The 15,420-nt window shown below is 45.9% G+C and overlaps 2 protein-coding genes, 2 non-coding genes and 1 pseudogene across 4 annotated transcripts; 2 read left to right on the forward strand and 3 right to left on the reverse strand.

Moving 5' to 3' along the window:
* Positions 1-27: 27 nt before the first annotated feature.
* LOC130515368 (alpha-2,8-sialyltransferase 8F-like) lies at positions 28-6,174 on the reverse strand (annotated as a pseudogene).
* trnac-gca (transfer RNA cysteine (anticodon GCA)) lies at positions 1,537-1,609 on the forward strand. Its single transcript has one exon. It is a non-coding gene; the product is annotated as a tRNA-Cys (tRNA).
* Positions 6,175-6,315: 141 nt separating the features above from the next.
* Positions 6,316-9,748, reverse strand: LOC130515373 (alpha-2,8-sialyltransferase 8F-like). Its single transcript, XM_057015560.1, is given in 8 exon segments — positions 6,316-7,398; positions 7,401-7,545; positions 7,642-7,734; positions 7,819-7,931; positions 8,091-8,235; positions 8,388-8,462; positions 8,527-8,595; positions 9,177-9,748. Coding segments are annotated over 8 exon segments (1,110 nt in total). The 5' UTR covers positions 9,278-9,748; the 3' UTR covers positions 6,316-7,029.
* Positions 7,968-8,039, forward strand: trnac-gca (transfer RNA cysteine (anticodon GCA)). The gene has a single exon. It is a non-coding gene; the product is annotated as a tRNA-Cys (tRNA).
* A 2,484-nt stretch (positions 9,749-12,232) lies between the features above and the next one.
* On the reverse strand, positions 12,233-13,951 carry rpl19 (ribosomal protein L19). The gene is made up of 6 exons (XM_057015566.1): positions 13,903-13,951; positions 13,424-13,530; positions 12,998-13,120; positions 12,795-12,915; positions 12,526-12,636; positions 12,233-12,411 (listed from the first exon to the last, which is right to left on the reverse strand). Exons 1-6 carry the CDS (start codon positions 13,905-13,907, stop codon positions 12,285-12,287), a joined length of 594 nt encoding a protein of 197 aa, XP_056871546.1. The 5' UTR covers positions 13,908-13,951; the 3' UTR covers positions 12,233-12,284.
* Between the last annotated feature and the right edge of the window lie 1,469 nt (positions 13,952-15,420).

A 15,420-nucleotide genomic window follows, 5' to 3' on the forward strand; every position in this document is an offset into this window, starting at 1 on the left:
TTTAATCAAAGTGGTCCAACATTAGCACATGGTTAATTGGATGTATTTATTTCTCTTTCATCAAAGTCAAATAGAAACCTAGTTTTCTCCAGACTTTGAACCATCACGACCATTTTACAACAGTATTTGGTCGTTGGGGGCTGGCTGTCACAGCTTTGAAGTAGCAACCGGGAAACAAACACCTGTCGGTAGTGGTCTTATTTGTTGAAGGGCCCAGCCCACAAAGGTCCATTTCACACCTGTGGCACACCCAGTGTCAGTTCCTCATGGGGAAATAGAAGCATTCAACCACAACCAGAACATTCTAGGTGTTTTGACCAGAGATGTTTGATTCTGTAAAAAATACATTCATTTTAGATATAAAGTAATTACAGTTATTGTAAGGCACTGTGGTGCATTCAAGGCCTCATGGAGTGTTGGGTCAACAACACTGTGGTCCAGATTCCACCTGGGAAGCTTCTGCTGATAAATAGGTTTGTGTTTAGAGTTGCTGCGTTTTGATTTCAGTGCAAATATCTCTAGACACGACTAAAACTAGTGGTCAGTTTTACCCCGATCAATTAATCAGTGTCACCAAAAAACTAGTACATTTACTGAGTGGCTACAGAGGAGGTCCGTCTCCTCCGGTGCTGCCCATAAGGTTCACTTCACCTGGCACACAGTCGTCCAGGTGAAGCCTGAGCACGCCCTCTGTGTGCAGCTGCAGCAGGAGTTCAAACTCCACCGGCATGGCGTGGAACTTCTTTTTAGTCTGTATGTCGTCGTAGTAGTGGTTCTTCAGGGTACGGAGTCCATGCGGATGGTTGCGAACGGCCAGAAGCCAAACAAGTGCACGTTGCTGCAGAGTTCCAGTGCCAGACTGGCCACCATTAGGCCGGTGCTGAGTCGGACTGCTCGTAAACCTTTGGAGCGCCAGAAGACGTCGAGTTTCTGTAGGTACTGAGGATTGAAGGAAATAGCTCGGGTGGGGCTTCCAAAGTCCTCAATGGAGTAAAAAGCCCGCAGGGACACAGGAGTGTTGCGCCTATAGGAGAACGTAGGAAGCAGCAGTAGGGAGTTGCCATAGCTACGCAGACTCTCTATGAATGGACGCCGTCTCCCCATGAGTGCACCATACCTGAACAGAACAGCTGACGTCAAAACACGCACATACACACACACACATGCACATACACACACACACAGACAATGTTGTGGGGTCACAGTGGATCGTTTGAGCTCACTTCTCAAAGAGGATGCTGGGGTTCGCTGTCACCAGGTCGGTTTTAACGCCCACGTGGTCCTGGTAACCGTTGTTCAGGGGGGGCAGGTTACACCTGAACACATCGTTGCAGAGAATGACCTCTGGAAGCGGAGAAAAAGGGAATCTGTCGCCGTGAACCTGAACTCATCATCTCACCTGATGACAAACTGAGCCGAGTCGATCATCTTTCCACAGCCGCTGTCACTCAGGATCCCACCGTTGCCGACAACAGCGCACGTTTCCCATGTTTTATTTGGGAAAGGATGTTCCTACAGTCAAGAATTGGGAGAATTGGGGGTATAGCTCAGTGGTAGAGCATTTGACTGCAAATAAAGAGATCTCTGGTTCCAAGTCCAGATACCCCCTGGGGTTCCACCTTCTAGTTTTACGTGTTCTCAGTGTCAATCTTCTTTACTGTCAGAAGTTATGTCACCACACAAACGTACTACCTTTGGAAAGGTGTTGAACATCTCCGGGGTCACCTGGACCAAGCTTTTTCTTTCCCCATCATACACAATTTTAGATCCCACCACGGTGTTGGCCTGCGTGATGATGGCCTTCTCAAACCCCTGACACTTGCTGCTCAGCTCAGACCTAAAGAATCACATTATTAAACTATGAATTCTGAAGGTCAATCATTTGATGATTATTGTACCAGCATTTGATCTGCAAAGTGTTAAATGTGTCTTCAAAGAAAGAGCAGGATGTCCTGATTTTCATCTCTTCTCTTAAGTAAAACACTTTACCTGAATTTTTTGTACTTGTCTTCCTTCTTCTCCCAGGTTTGAGCGTACAACCTGTTGACCTTGTCAATGATCTCCCTGTGACACAAAGGTAGACGTGACTCCATCTGATGACGCGCCCACATAAACGTTTCTGTCTCACCTGCAACCTGAGCACAGGTCGGCCACCTGCTGGGGGACCTCCTGTCTTACAGGAGCTGTGTGATTCTTGCTGAGAACACAACAGATAAACTGTGAATTTTACGATTGTTGCACAACCACAGTGTGTTGAAATTGAACATATGATGTTAAAAGCCATTGTGATACCCATCTTTGCTGTTATGTTAGATGATACTGTTCACGTAACCAAAAAACAAGTCCTTAACCAAATAACAATAAAAGATTGACATCCCTTTGATGAGTGTTTGTATTGTTTTCTGAGCTTTATTCAATATTTTGTTTAATGTTTTCTATTTTGAATATATGACGCTAAAATGATTATTTCTCAGTAAGATTATGTGAAAGATGCACCTATCTATGATACTAACAATTAATACTATTAATGACACTTGTTATTATCATTATTATTATCCCTCCTGAGGAGAGAAACAAACACCACAGCGTTTCAATCCCCTATCTGTCCGGGGTCTCTAAAAAATTTAGAAGGATCCTCTTAAAACATGACATACCGGTGCAGTTTAAACCCAGCAAGACACTCAGACAGAAACTGGTACCCCCGAAGGACAAGACACCAAGACATAAACAATGTAATGTTGTTTATCCTGTACAGTGTCCGGAGGAATGTAAGGAATTGTACATTGGTGAAACCAAACAACCTCTCCATGGAAGAATGGCACAACACAAACGTACTAACTCTTCGGGTCAGAACTCAGCAGTCCACTTACACCTAAAGGAGAGCGGGCACTCCATTGAGTACAGCCAAGTACGGATACTGGCCAGAGAAGACCACTGGTTTAAAAGGGGTGTCAAGGAAGCCATCCATGTCAAATTGGAAAAACCATCCTTAAACAAAGGTTTTGGGCTAAGGCACTTCCTATCACCCACATACAACGCAGTCCTCCACTCCTTCCAACACAAACCAAACACACTATTTCAGGGGACCTGGTGACTCATTACCATGTGAGCCAGCAGATAAAGGGGAGACACACCAACTAGGTGAACGACCCTGCCAACGACTCTCAGGTGACCACCCAGACCATTAGAATGCTAATGGTCCACAAGGGCTATAGTTTCAAGCTCTGTCCCCAACAAGTTCAGAACTGAAGAAGTCTACTGGATAGAAGGCAAAATGCCTTCAAGAGAAGAAAAACACCTGCAGAGGAACGGCCTGTTTGAGATGTTTCAGTCAGGCTTTAGAGCTCACCACAGCACAAAAACAGCACTTATTAAAGTTTCTAATGATCTTACTGGACTGGTTTCTATGCTGGTTCTGCTGGACCTCAGTGCTGCTTTTGATACAGTTACAGAGACTAGAGACTATGTGATTGGGATTAAAGGGACAGCACGAGACTTGTTTAGATCTGAAACGGGCAGAGCAATTGGACCCAAACGCAGCACGCTCGGAAGGAAGATCCCAGTGAGCTGGCACAGTGAACTGAGCAGCAGAAGACTGGCCAGCCACAAGCAAACAGAACCCAGGGGTGATTCGCATGAACTCGGGGTCAGAGACAGAAGGCGGAGGTCTTTACCGGGACAGAGGCGAGGCAGGATTGTCAAGAAAAGGCAGGGTTGGTACCGGATGATCAGTCCATAGGAAAATGCTGGAATGACTCATATGAATGCAGAGGACAATTTGGTAGAGAGGGAACAGAGGCAGGACCTTAAATACCGGGCTGATTGCTGATTCTGAGCAGGTGAGTGAAACGATTCCCAGAAGACAGACTGTGACAAGATCATATTTACCAGATATATACCAGTTTGCTCATGTCCATGGCATCCCCCCCTCAAACTGTAGGGTTAGCCATGGAGTTCCACAAGGTTCTGAACTTGGACCAATCTTTTTCACCTTGTGCATGTTCCCCTTAGGAAACATTATTCAATGTTATTTATTGGGTAGTTTTTCTGCTTCTCTCCCCCTCTCTCTGTATCCATCTACAGATATTATTTCCCTGATCTCTGCCTATTCTCTCCTCTACCTGTCCTCCCCCTTCTCCTCCCTCTGTACCCAGTCGGCCATTAGCAGGAGGGTCACCCTACATGAGCCTGGTCCTGCTCAAGGTTTCTTCCGGGTAAAGGGGAGTTGTTCCTTGCCACTGTTGCTTGTTGGGGGTCAGGCCCCAGGATTCTGTAATGTGCCTCAAGGCAATTCATAATGTTTCAATAATCCAGTTGAAACTTGTGAAACATTTTACCTCAGTATTTTGGACTTGTCCTCCTTCTTCTCCAAGGTTTGAGCGTACGACCTGTTGACCTTGTCAGTTATCTCCCTGTGACACAAAGGTAGACGTGACTCCATCTGATGATGCGCCCAGATAAAAGTTTCTGTCTCACCTGCAACCTGAGCACAGTTCGGCCGACTGCTGGGGGGGGGACCTCCTGTCTTCCAGGAGCTGTGTGATTCTTCCTGCGAACACAACAGATAAACTGTGACTTTTACTATTGTTGCACAGCCAGCGTTATGAAACTGAACCTCTCCTCACAGGACAGCTGCTACATTAACATGTTGATTTAATGACAGCGGTAGGCAGGAACAGGCGGTGGTACCTGTCCATCTTGTCGGGCCGGTGTAACAGTCTCTGGCTCTAAGAGCTGCCCAATGCAGTCAGACTGCACTGGAGGGGGTGGGGGTGGGAGCATGGCTCTTAGCTTAGCCACCATCCTCCTCCACAGAGTCCAGAGAGAAGCCCAGGATAGAGCTAACCCTCCTGATTAGCATGTCCAATCTCTCCCTGTCCTGAGCTGAGATAACATATTAAAGATTGGTGAGGGCACCACACAGACAAAGAAAGTTCTGAAGAGTTTCCCCTGCTCTCCAAAAGACCTCAGTCTCCTCATTCGGAAGAGTCGGTTCTGAGCCTTCCTATACAGAGTGTTCGTGTGATGGGACTAGTCCAGTTTATTGTTCAGATGTACATCCATGTACTTGTAGGTGGACACCCTCTCAATGTTCATACCCTGGATGCTCATCAGAACAGGTGGAGCATGTTTTTGCCTCCTGAAGTATTTCAACATCTCCTTGGTTCTGCAGACACCAGTCCACCACTCCTTATCAACTCTGTCAGTGATGAGGCTGAGGATCACAGAGTCATCACAGAGGTTCTGGGGGTGGCAGGTTGAGGGGCTGTAGGTGAAGTCTGAGGTGTAGAGGGTGAACAGGAATGGAGCCAGAACGGTGCCCGGCACTGAATAGAAGCATGTCGGCCTCCCAGTTCTGTGCTCTCACACACAGTGGCCACAAGGTCAGGTAGACGATGATTCTGTCCGAATAACATGTCTCCAGGACAGTAACCCTTTCATTGCTGATGTCAACTCAACAGTAAACTTAACTTTAGAACACAGAAAAGATAATATGTATTGTAGCAAAGAAATGTTTTTTTTTTTAATGTAATACTCCTATTTTCTTGGTTCAGAATTTTTAGGCCTTCTCTGAAGACCTAGAAGACCCTGAAGGTTCTGTCAGATGACGTGTCATAACGACACAAGATAACATGTAATAATGACACAACAAGACGGTATTCTTATTAACACAGGTGAAGTGCATTAGAAAGGAGTATACTACAGATATAGGGAGCAAAGGTGAATTGTCCGGCCACAGCATAATGTTTTGTCAGATCAGCAATCTATATACGTAGATATCCCAGTTGTGGAAGTAGGGTGGTCCCACCCAAAGCACTGTTCAAAGGCACATTAACTAATGGAAACAAACAATTTTATACACAAGGAACCACATACAATTGTCTGACTTCACTGTAGCACAACAGTGTTTGTGTGTGTTGTGTGTGTGTGTGTGTGTGTGTGTGTGTGTGTGTGTGTGTGTGTGTGTGTGTGTGTGTGTGACACACTTACTTGTTACCAGATAAGTACCAACTGAGGCTGGACAGCAACCCCATGAGACAGACAATAACAATCCCCAGAGAGAAGCAGGACTTTAAGAACCTTCTCCTCATGGCTCACCTCGCTGGCTAACGTCTGCTAACCCTGCGTCACCTTTTACTTTACCTGTTTCCACTAACTTCTCAGGACTCTTTTGCCCTCCCTCTGCTTCTCTCTCTCTCTCTCTCTCCCCCCACCTTCATATCTTCACTCTCTTCCTGGTCTTGTACCGGTAACCCTGCCTCTCAGACACAAATCAGGAAGGTTAGAAAAGGTGAGTTAATGCACAATCACATGTTCTTGGTTTCTCTCTTTTATTGGAGGCCATTTTCAAATCCGCTTAACAGTTTAAACTTTAAACAAATTTGGAAATATGGAACTTCCTCCCAAATAATGTCTGGATTTAAATGTTTAATCAAAGTGGTCAAACATTAGCACATGGTTAATTGGATGTATTTATTTCTCTTTCATCAAAGTCAAATAGAAACCTAGTTTTCTCCAGACTTTGAACCATCACGACCATTTTACAACAGTATTTGGTCGTTGGGGGCTGGCTGTCACAGCTTTGAAGTAGCAACCGGGAAACAAACACCTGTCGGTAGTGGTCTTATCTGTTGAAGGGCCCAGCCCACAAAGGTCCATTTCACACCTGTGGCACACCCAGTGTCAGTTCCTCATGGGGAAATAGAAGCATTCAACCACAACCAGAACATTCTAGGTGTTTTGACCAGAGATGTTTGATTCTGTAAAAAATACATTCATTTTAGATATAAAGTAATTACAGTTATTGTAAGGCACTGTGGTGCATTCAAGGCCTCATGGAGTGTTGGGTCAACAACACTGTGGTCCAGATTCCACCTGGGAAGCTTCTGCTGATAAATAGGTTTGTGTTTAGAGTTGCTGCGTTTTGATTTCAGTGCAAATATCTCTAGACACGACTAAAACTAGTGGTCAGTTTTACCCCGATCAATTAATCAGTGTCACCAAAAAACTAGTACATTTACTGAGTGGCTACAGAGGAGGTCCGTCTCCTCCGGTGCTGCCCATTAGGTTCACTTCACCTGGCACACAGTCGTCCAGGTGAAGCCTGAGCACGCCCTCTGTGTGCAGCTGCAGCAGGAGTTCAAACTCCACCGGCATGGCGTGGAACTTCTTTTTAGTCTGTATGTCGTCGTAGTAGTGGTTCTTCAGGGTACGGAGTCCATGCGGATGGTTGCCGAACGGCCAGAAGCCAAACAAGTGCACGTTGCTGCAGAGTTCCAGTGCCAGACTGGCCACCATTAGGCCGGTGCTGAGCCGGACTGCTCGTAAACCTTTGGAGCGCCAGAAAACGGCGAGTTTCTGGAGGTACTGGGGATTAAAAAAAAAGTTCGGGGGGGCCTTCCAAAGTCCTCAATGGAGTAAAAAGCCCGCAGGGACACAGGAGTGTTGTGGCCATAGGAGAAGGCGGGAATCAGCAGTAGGGAGTTGCCATAGCTACGCAGACTCTCTATGAATGGACGCCGTCTCCCCATGAGTGCACCGTACCTGAACAGAACAGCTGACGTCAAAACACGCACACACACATGCACATACACACACACAGACAATGTTGTGGGGTCACAGTGGGTCGTTTGAGCTCACTTCTCAAAGAGGATGCTGGGGTTCGCCGTCACCAGGTCGGTTTTAACGCCCACGTGGTCCTGGTAACCGTTGTTCAGGGGGGGCAGGTTACACCTGAACACATCGTTGCAGAGAATGACCTCTGGAAGCCGAGAAAAATCGGATTTTGCCGCCGTGAACCTGAACTCATCATCTCACCTGATGACAAACTGAGCCGAGTCGATCATCTTTCCACAGCCGCTGTCACTCAGGATCCCACCGTTGCCGACAACAGCGCACGTTTTATATGTTTTATTAGGGAAAGGATGTTCCTATAGTCGAGTATTATTATTATTCATTCACGTCACGGGGGTATAGCTCAGTGGTAGAGCATTTGACTGCAGATCAAGAGGTCTCCGGTTCAAATCCGGATGCCCCCTCAGGATCAATTTTTGCGTTTTTTCAGTCTCGTGACCACACAAATTATTTACCTTTGCAAAGGTGTTGAACATCTCCGTGGACACCTTGACCGACCTTTTCCTTTCCCCATCATACACAATTTTAGATCCCACCACGGTGTTGGCCTGCGTGATGACGGCCTTCTCAAACCCCTGACACTTGCTGCTCAGCTCAGACCTAAAGAATCACATTATTAAACTATGAATGCTGAAGGTCAATCATTTGATGATTATTGTACCAGCATTTGATCTGCAAAGTGTTAAATGTGTCTTTAAAGAAAGAGCAGGATGTCCTGATTTTCATCTCTTCTCTTCAGTAAAACACTTTACCTGAATTTTTTGGACTTGTCCTCCTTCTTCTCCCAGGTTTGAGCGTACAACCTGTTGACCTTGTCAATGATCTCCCTGTGACACAAAGGTAGACGTGACTCCATCTGATGACGCGCCCACATAAACGTTTCTGTCTCACCTGTAACCTGAGGACAGGTCGTCCGCCTGCTGGGGGACCTCCTGTCTTACAGGAGCTGTGTGATTCTTGCTGAGAACACAACAGATAAACTGTGAATTCTACTATTGTTGCACAGCCAGCGTTATGAAACCGAAGGTGTAAAGTAACATTTTTAATTTGGCCATGTGTGGCATCACGTCTGTGTAATATGAGCTGTAATCTTCTCTGGCACCAGAATGAAAACCCTACATTTAAAAGTTTTGCCAGGTTTCTTCCTGTTTTCAAGTTCCTTAAAATAAACCTGTTGTGCACGGTTGCGTCTCCGGCGCTTCAGAGTGTGTCATAACTTGTCAGACGCTAAACCTTTAATTTCAGGTGGTGGTGGGTGGAGCGGCGTGCGCCTGCTGAGCCCGGGCAGCCACTCATATTTCACCTACAAACGCTCTCCCGACTGGACTGCAGCTACATTTAAACCCCCACACCCACACACACACACAAACTCACACACACACAGACATGAACACCAAGATATTCTCACGCCGGCTTGATGTTCTGGACATTTACACGGAAAAAATGTGCTCAAGTGTGTCCAAAGTCACTGAAGCGCAACACTGTTGTTCCAATCTTTGTGTGTTTGTGTGTGTGTGTGTGTGTGTGTGTTACACACTTACTTGTTATCAGATAAGTACCAACTGAGGGTGGTCAGCAGGCCCCCCAGACAGACAACAACAATCCCCAGAGAGAAGAGGTTCTTTAAGAACTGTCCCCTCATGCCTCACCTTGCTGGCTAACGTCTGCTAGCCCTGCCTCACCTTTTGATTTCTCTTGCTACTCACACTAACTTGTCAGCTTTCTTCAGCCCTCCCTCTGCTTCTCTGTTCTTCTCTCTCTCTCTTTGTGTTTTCCACCTTCTTCTCCTCCTTCTCTTCACCCTCTTCCTGTCTCTCTGGTTTGATTTAGCGTTCCTTTCTCTCTCTGGGGGACTGAGCATGCCTCTCCAAGTTACAAATCAGCCTTCCTTCTCCCTCGGACACGTCCCCTCTGCACCTCCACTTTGTCTTTCCCTGGTCCAGGTCAGCTGAGAGACTCCTCCGTCGCTCCACATCTTGCTCTAATCCTTGTCATGTCTCTTTAGCTCACCCACATTTCTCCTCCTTTTCATTCTCTTCCCCCTCACATTAAAGTCTCTGGTTCCAAAGCTCCGACTCACTCTGCTCTCCACTTCCACCCTAAGTCCTTCCTCTTCTGCTGTCCCCTCCCTCCCCTAGCTATCCTCCGCCCACACCCCCTCTAGCCCCTCTCCCCTTCACAAAAAAGAGGCAGTAACACGAGTGCACACTCCTGAATTAGCCCACAGTGCATCTCCTGACCACAGTGTGTGTGCAGTCAGATAGTCTGTTGGGGGCGGCACCTCCCACCCAGTCAAAGGGAGCCCCCCCCCTTCACATCTGAGTTACACACACACACTCTTCTATATTTCAGAGATAATTTTCAGATCATATGAATGATGCATGCAGCGTTTAGAGATGCCGTTGGGTCCAAATAACAGTTTCAGGAAGAGACAGAGGTGCTAAATACGCCAGTAAAGAGGACTTTTAATCACAGCACAGAGAGGCTCATTGTTATCGCCTGCACATCCAAACATCAGTTTCCCCACCAACCCCATGCTGAGGCAACTGTAACCTGATTTGCCTAAAAAAAAAACCAAAAAAACATGCAGACTAAGCTCACGCTGCCATGGCAACCCAACCACCTTGTGCAGAGAAACTTGAAACCAAAAGTGATCTGGGCAAGTTTCCTACTTGTCTGTGTTCATATCGAGGCTGCACTGTCAGAATATCAGAGACGCAGGGGGTTACCAAGGAGACAAGGGGGTTACCTAGGAGACAAGGGGGTCACCAAGGAGACAAGGGTCCTCCTGAGCTCTACCGCCAGAACATTAATCAAACAGCCAAGCAGGCCGAGCGTCCAACCATCAGCTTCGTGCTTCCATACAAGCAGAAGCAGGAAGTTCGTGTCTGGCATTTAGACACTTCCACGTGCTCTTCAGCATCGTGAGAGCCAGGAAATGTTTTTTTCTGCACCCACAAGCGTAATGACAAGCAAACACCTTCTTCATCTTTTAAGTAACTGCTCATTCTGTCTGGTCCCAGCGCCGGTTCCGTTCAGACTCCACGAGCGGTCTAACCACATTACAGCCAAACTAGTGATTTTCCAACATGATGTGCAGCGTGTGTGCCTGCAGGAGGGATGGATGACGCGCTTTAGTTGGACCAGGTTTATTTCTTTACTACGAGGCCCGATGGCATCAGCATCCTTGCCCCGTGTTTCCCAGCTAACCCTCCCCAGTTGACCTTGACAGGAAGTCTGCGTGATTCAGACAGTGAGGAAGGCGAGGAGGGAGGTGTTCTCTGAGGCTCACGCCGCCCTGCTGCTGTCATAACACAATATAAAAAACAAAGTTCTTCTTCCTGTTATGCCTCATCACCTTCGAATCTAGAGTTTGAGCAGGGATGTGCTGCAAATAAACACCGAAAAACCCAGAAGTGGCACTTCCTGTCATCAGCAGTAGTTTGATAAAAGCATTTTCCGCTCTGACTCAGACTTTGTTGACTGTAAATGAAAAATAAAAAGAGATTTTGAGCCGAGGCTACGAAGTGATTTTGGTGAGGCTGAATATTTCTATAAAAATAAATACATTAAAAAGTGGGGGGGAATATGTAGATCTTTCTAAAATCTCGTATTAGATCGTGTCTTTACTTTTAAAGACAAGGCTTTGACGTCACACAGAGATGCGTTCAGGAGCGCTGCGTTTTTTCCCGTTATTTCTCCTATTTTGGCCGTAACATTTTCTTTATCTCAAAACTCAGTCTTTTTTGGGGCGGGGTAGGGGATCAATAATGGAGTTGAAAACAATGCCGATTCCTGGCTGCTGGTGCACTTGTGGTTGTTTGACCTATCTATGACCCGCATATGTCACACAACCCAAACACAAATTAGAACGCAAATAATGGGCTGGTGGGTCTACGGTCACAGGCGGACGCATGCATAATTTACACATCCTTTCATAGCTGTAATGGACATGGGAGACCCTCAGTGGATCATTGATGACTGTGTGTAATCTTTCAGCTCCGTCTCAGAATGTCCTTTTCACTCTCTATCTCACTCTCACACACATACACTCACTCACACACAGGGTTGCGAGGACTTGCCAAAATATCCTCACTTTGCTGACAACGATTAAAACATAAAGTAAAGAAAAAGTGAAGCCATTTCTGGTCGTATCAAATACTTATTAAAAAAAATTCATACCAACGATGACCACTGGGTGGCAACAAAGCATCACTAAAGGCCTACACCTGTTTTCTATTTGCAAACTATAAATTCATTAATATTATGAATTAGATACTAATAAATCCATCTGATTTTAAATGGAATTTAAATTTTCTTTGTCAGCTTAATGGCAGTAATCTGATTGTCTTGTTTCCCCATTTAGACCCATCAACCAGCAGAGAAATCTGCCATATTTAATCAAAAAGCCTCAAAGGAAAAAAAACAGGCTTATATTTTTCTTTTGATATTTACTCGTTAAACTCACCACGTGTTCATTACTTAGTCTACTTTGAGCTTAGTTCTATTAATTTTGTGCAGGGAACAAAGTAAGAATTTTCATGCACGTACACACAGCACGTACGCTCCCATGAAATGAAGCACTGGAAGTCATCAATGTTTTTATGTACAGCTTTATTGTCAGCCGGCAGAGGAACATCAGATTCAGGTTACTTCTTGGTTGTCTCCTCCTCCTTGGACAGGTTCTTGATGATCTCCTCCTTCTTGGCCTGGAGACGCTCCTCTCTGCGCTTACGGGCCTCCTTTGTCTTTGAACGACGAGCTTCGGCCTGGTCGCTGTGAGACAGAGCATCGGAAGCGTAAATAACCCGACCTTTTCGGCCGCAGAACCCCAATGATACACAACTGGGTTGAGTTGACACTTTGGAAAATTCCTGCATTGGAACTTACGCCAGGAGCTTCTTGCGGGCCTTGTCTGCCTTCAGCTTGTGAATGTGCTCCATGAGGATGCGCTTGTTCTTAAACACGTTACCCTTGGCCTTCAGGTAAAGGCTGTGGTACCTGGGTGGGGGGGGGGGGCGAGACGAAAAAAATCAGTTTAAAAAGCTGCAAGTACAATCAAGAAAGAATTTAAAAACATGGTTTTGAGTGCAGGGCTGGGACTGGAGATCCAGAACAATCCACAGCGAACGTTCCGTTGCAAAGCCTCGTCAGCTTACATGTGCCTGTCAATCTTCTTGGACTCCCTGTAGCGGCGCAGCAGACGACGCAGGATCCTCATGCGACGCATCCAGCACAGCTTCTCAGGCATACGAGCATTGGCTGTACCCTTTCTCTTACCTGTGGAGAACATATAGGCCTAAACCAGAGGTCCTGACCCTCCAAGGGTTCCTCTGAATCACCATTCAGAGTCTCAACTCACCGATTCCCATGTGTCTTCCTTTACGACGTGCCAGCGTGTTCTTGCGGCAACGTGCCCGAGAGTGGACAGTAACAGGTTTGCGGATGATGAGACCATCCTTCACCAGTTTACGGATCTGCTGGCCTGAAACGCCAGTTCCACCGGATTAAAACGTGCAAATGCGAAGACTTTGAGAAACTGCACGTTAGACACAACTATCTGTAGAGATTATTAAGAACCCTCAAATTAAACTGATCAGCATTAGTTCTGCGACCATATTATTGTTTAGTCAACTATCCTCTCTGGGGTTGCATCACTCATCCGAACAGGTTCCGTCGAATTCACAATCTTAGAAACTACATTTGGACTCTCACCACAGGCTTTCACCTAAACACAGCAGGCAGGTATTACGGACACATCTGGCAGATCGGTAGTGGCTTTACTTACGAGAGTTGGCATTGGCGATCTCGTTGGTCTCGTTGGGATCCAACCAGACCTTCTTCTTGCCACAGCGGAGGACGCTGGAGGCCAGCCTCTTCTGGAGCCTGAGCATGCTTCACAGCACATGTAGCAACGTTAGACAGGCCAAAGCACGTCAACAGTACACGCTTCTATATAGTGTCCGATTAAAATGCCACATAATAGGAAGAATTCATGATTGGGGTCAGGTTTGGTCCGGCTGAGCCGTTACGTGGTTGCTAGCTACTGGGCTAACAGCCGGGTAACAACATGGCCTCTCCCCCGGCCACATCGTGCTTTACGGACCCGCGTAAGAATATATGGTTATCTGTTTATGGTGGACCTTATTTGGCACGTTTCTCTCAAAAGAACATTCAGTGTTCTCAATCAAGTCACAATTATTCCACAGGAGTGCATTTAAACCGGTAAATGGGTGACTTTTTTTCTGCCGTCAAAAGCAATCCTACCTCATGGCTGCTACTTCAATAGGAAAAGGAAGGTTTCAGAGACGAACTGGAAGCTACCATTATAGAGGAAAGTCCATTATGAAGACGAAAGAAATTTTTCACTCTTTACTCTAGTTGCACAAGATATGTTTACTAAATTACACACAAAGTGACATTTAACAAGGATGAAATGGTAGATGTGTATCATGGAGGTTATTAAAATGCTGCATTTTTAAAAAGCGTATAAAGGTTTACACCTCTAGTTACATAATGGTACTGTCCACTTAGTTGCGCTGTGAATTATGGGTAAAGAAATGTATTCTGCAACTTGAACACAAGGGGGCAACGTTGAACCCAGAAATATGCCTTATCTCGTAATCTTTATTTTATTTTTTATTTTTTTTACAAAATATAAAATTCGATCGGCTTTAAAATATCATGATAATGCTGCTCAATTTAAGCCCCGTGTAAAATATTTACGTCTATGCCTTCAAAAACGTTCAATTCATCCTCACCTGCTGTGCAGTTTCCATAAAGGCGAGAAGGTTGTCATTAAGATTTCACTTTGTTAAAACAGTCTGGTGTAGTTCAGAATCATTTAAAAATGTTGTCAGCACTCAAGAACAGACCTTTCTTTAAGGTCTCCTTCTTAAATCACCGACCTACCAAATATAAATGCCAATTTATGCAAGTGCCCAACTATTAAGCATATAATCAAATCATAATTCAAAACTAAATCATAACACTTCAACCGAGGGGACAATGTTTAAAATGCGCTTTAAAGAGGCTTTTATTAACAAGTGAGAGGCTTGTTGAGACGGTGATACGGACTGATGTTGCTCGCTGCTGCATCCTCCAGCAGCAGGCTGTCTCTATGGCAACTCTTTACGCTCGATGTGTGGGTGCGTGAGGGGCACTTGCGTGACTTCTTCACCCCGGATAACCCAAAATACCAACTGGAATCATCATCTGCGGACCAAGTGTACCCAAAATATTGGATCACCGCCCACCACACCATCAACAGACGCTGATCCCGGCTCGCCGAGGGCCAAAACGGAAGCGCACCTTGAAAAGGAAAATGGAAACTGTGGAGATAACTAAAGGCGCCGTTCCACGCTTCATGTCTCCCTGAAAGCTAATTTTGTTTTTGCATAACTAGGCATGTGTGAGCGAATAAATATTATAAATACAAACTCTTTCTGAGCGTCACTCATTAGTCATCGTTTCCCCCTTTGGACAGTTTTTACCAGAACCTGTTCGATGCGCGTAAAGTTATGTTTCCCTTCCCGACTTTATCTGGGGGCCATTCACAACACATCGCGCGGGGGCTTAGAAATGAATTCCTGGGATGTTTTCCCCTCCAATGTCAAGGAGTACAGCTGCTCATTCCCCTCCAGCACCGCCATCCCCGGAGTCTACTCTGTAACGCGCTGATGGCGCGGCTAATGGCGTCTGTGATGAAGGCCACGCCAGTCTGACCCTCCTCTTCCTCAAATATTCGACTCCTTAACTCCCTGCTGCAACAACCCAATTGTGAAA

This window comes from Takifugu flavidus, chromosome 18 (assembly GCF_003711565.1).
Source record: "Takifugu flavidus isolate HTHZ2018 chromosome 18, ASM371156v2, whole genome shotgun sequence".
Lineage (NCBI taxonomy): Eukaryota > Metazoa > Chordata > Actinopteri > Tetraodontiformes > Tetraodontidae > Takifugu > Takifugu flavidus.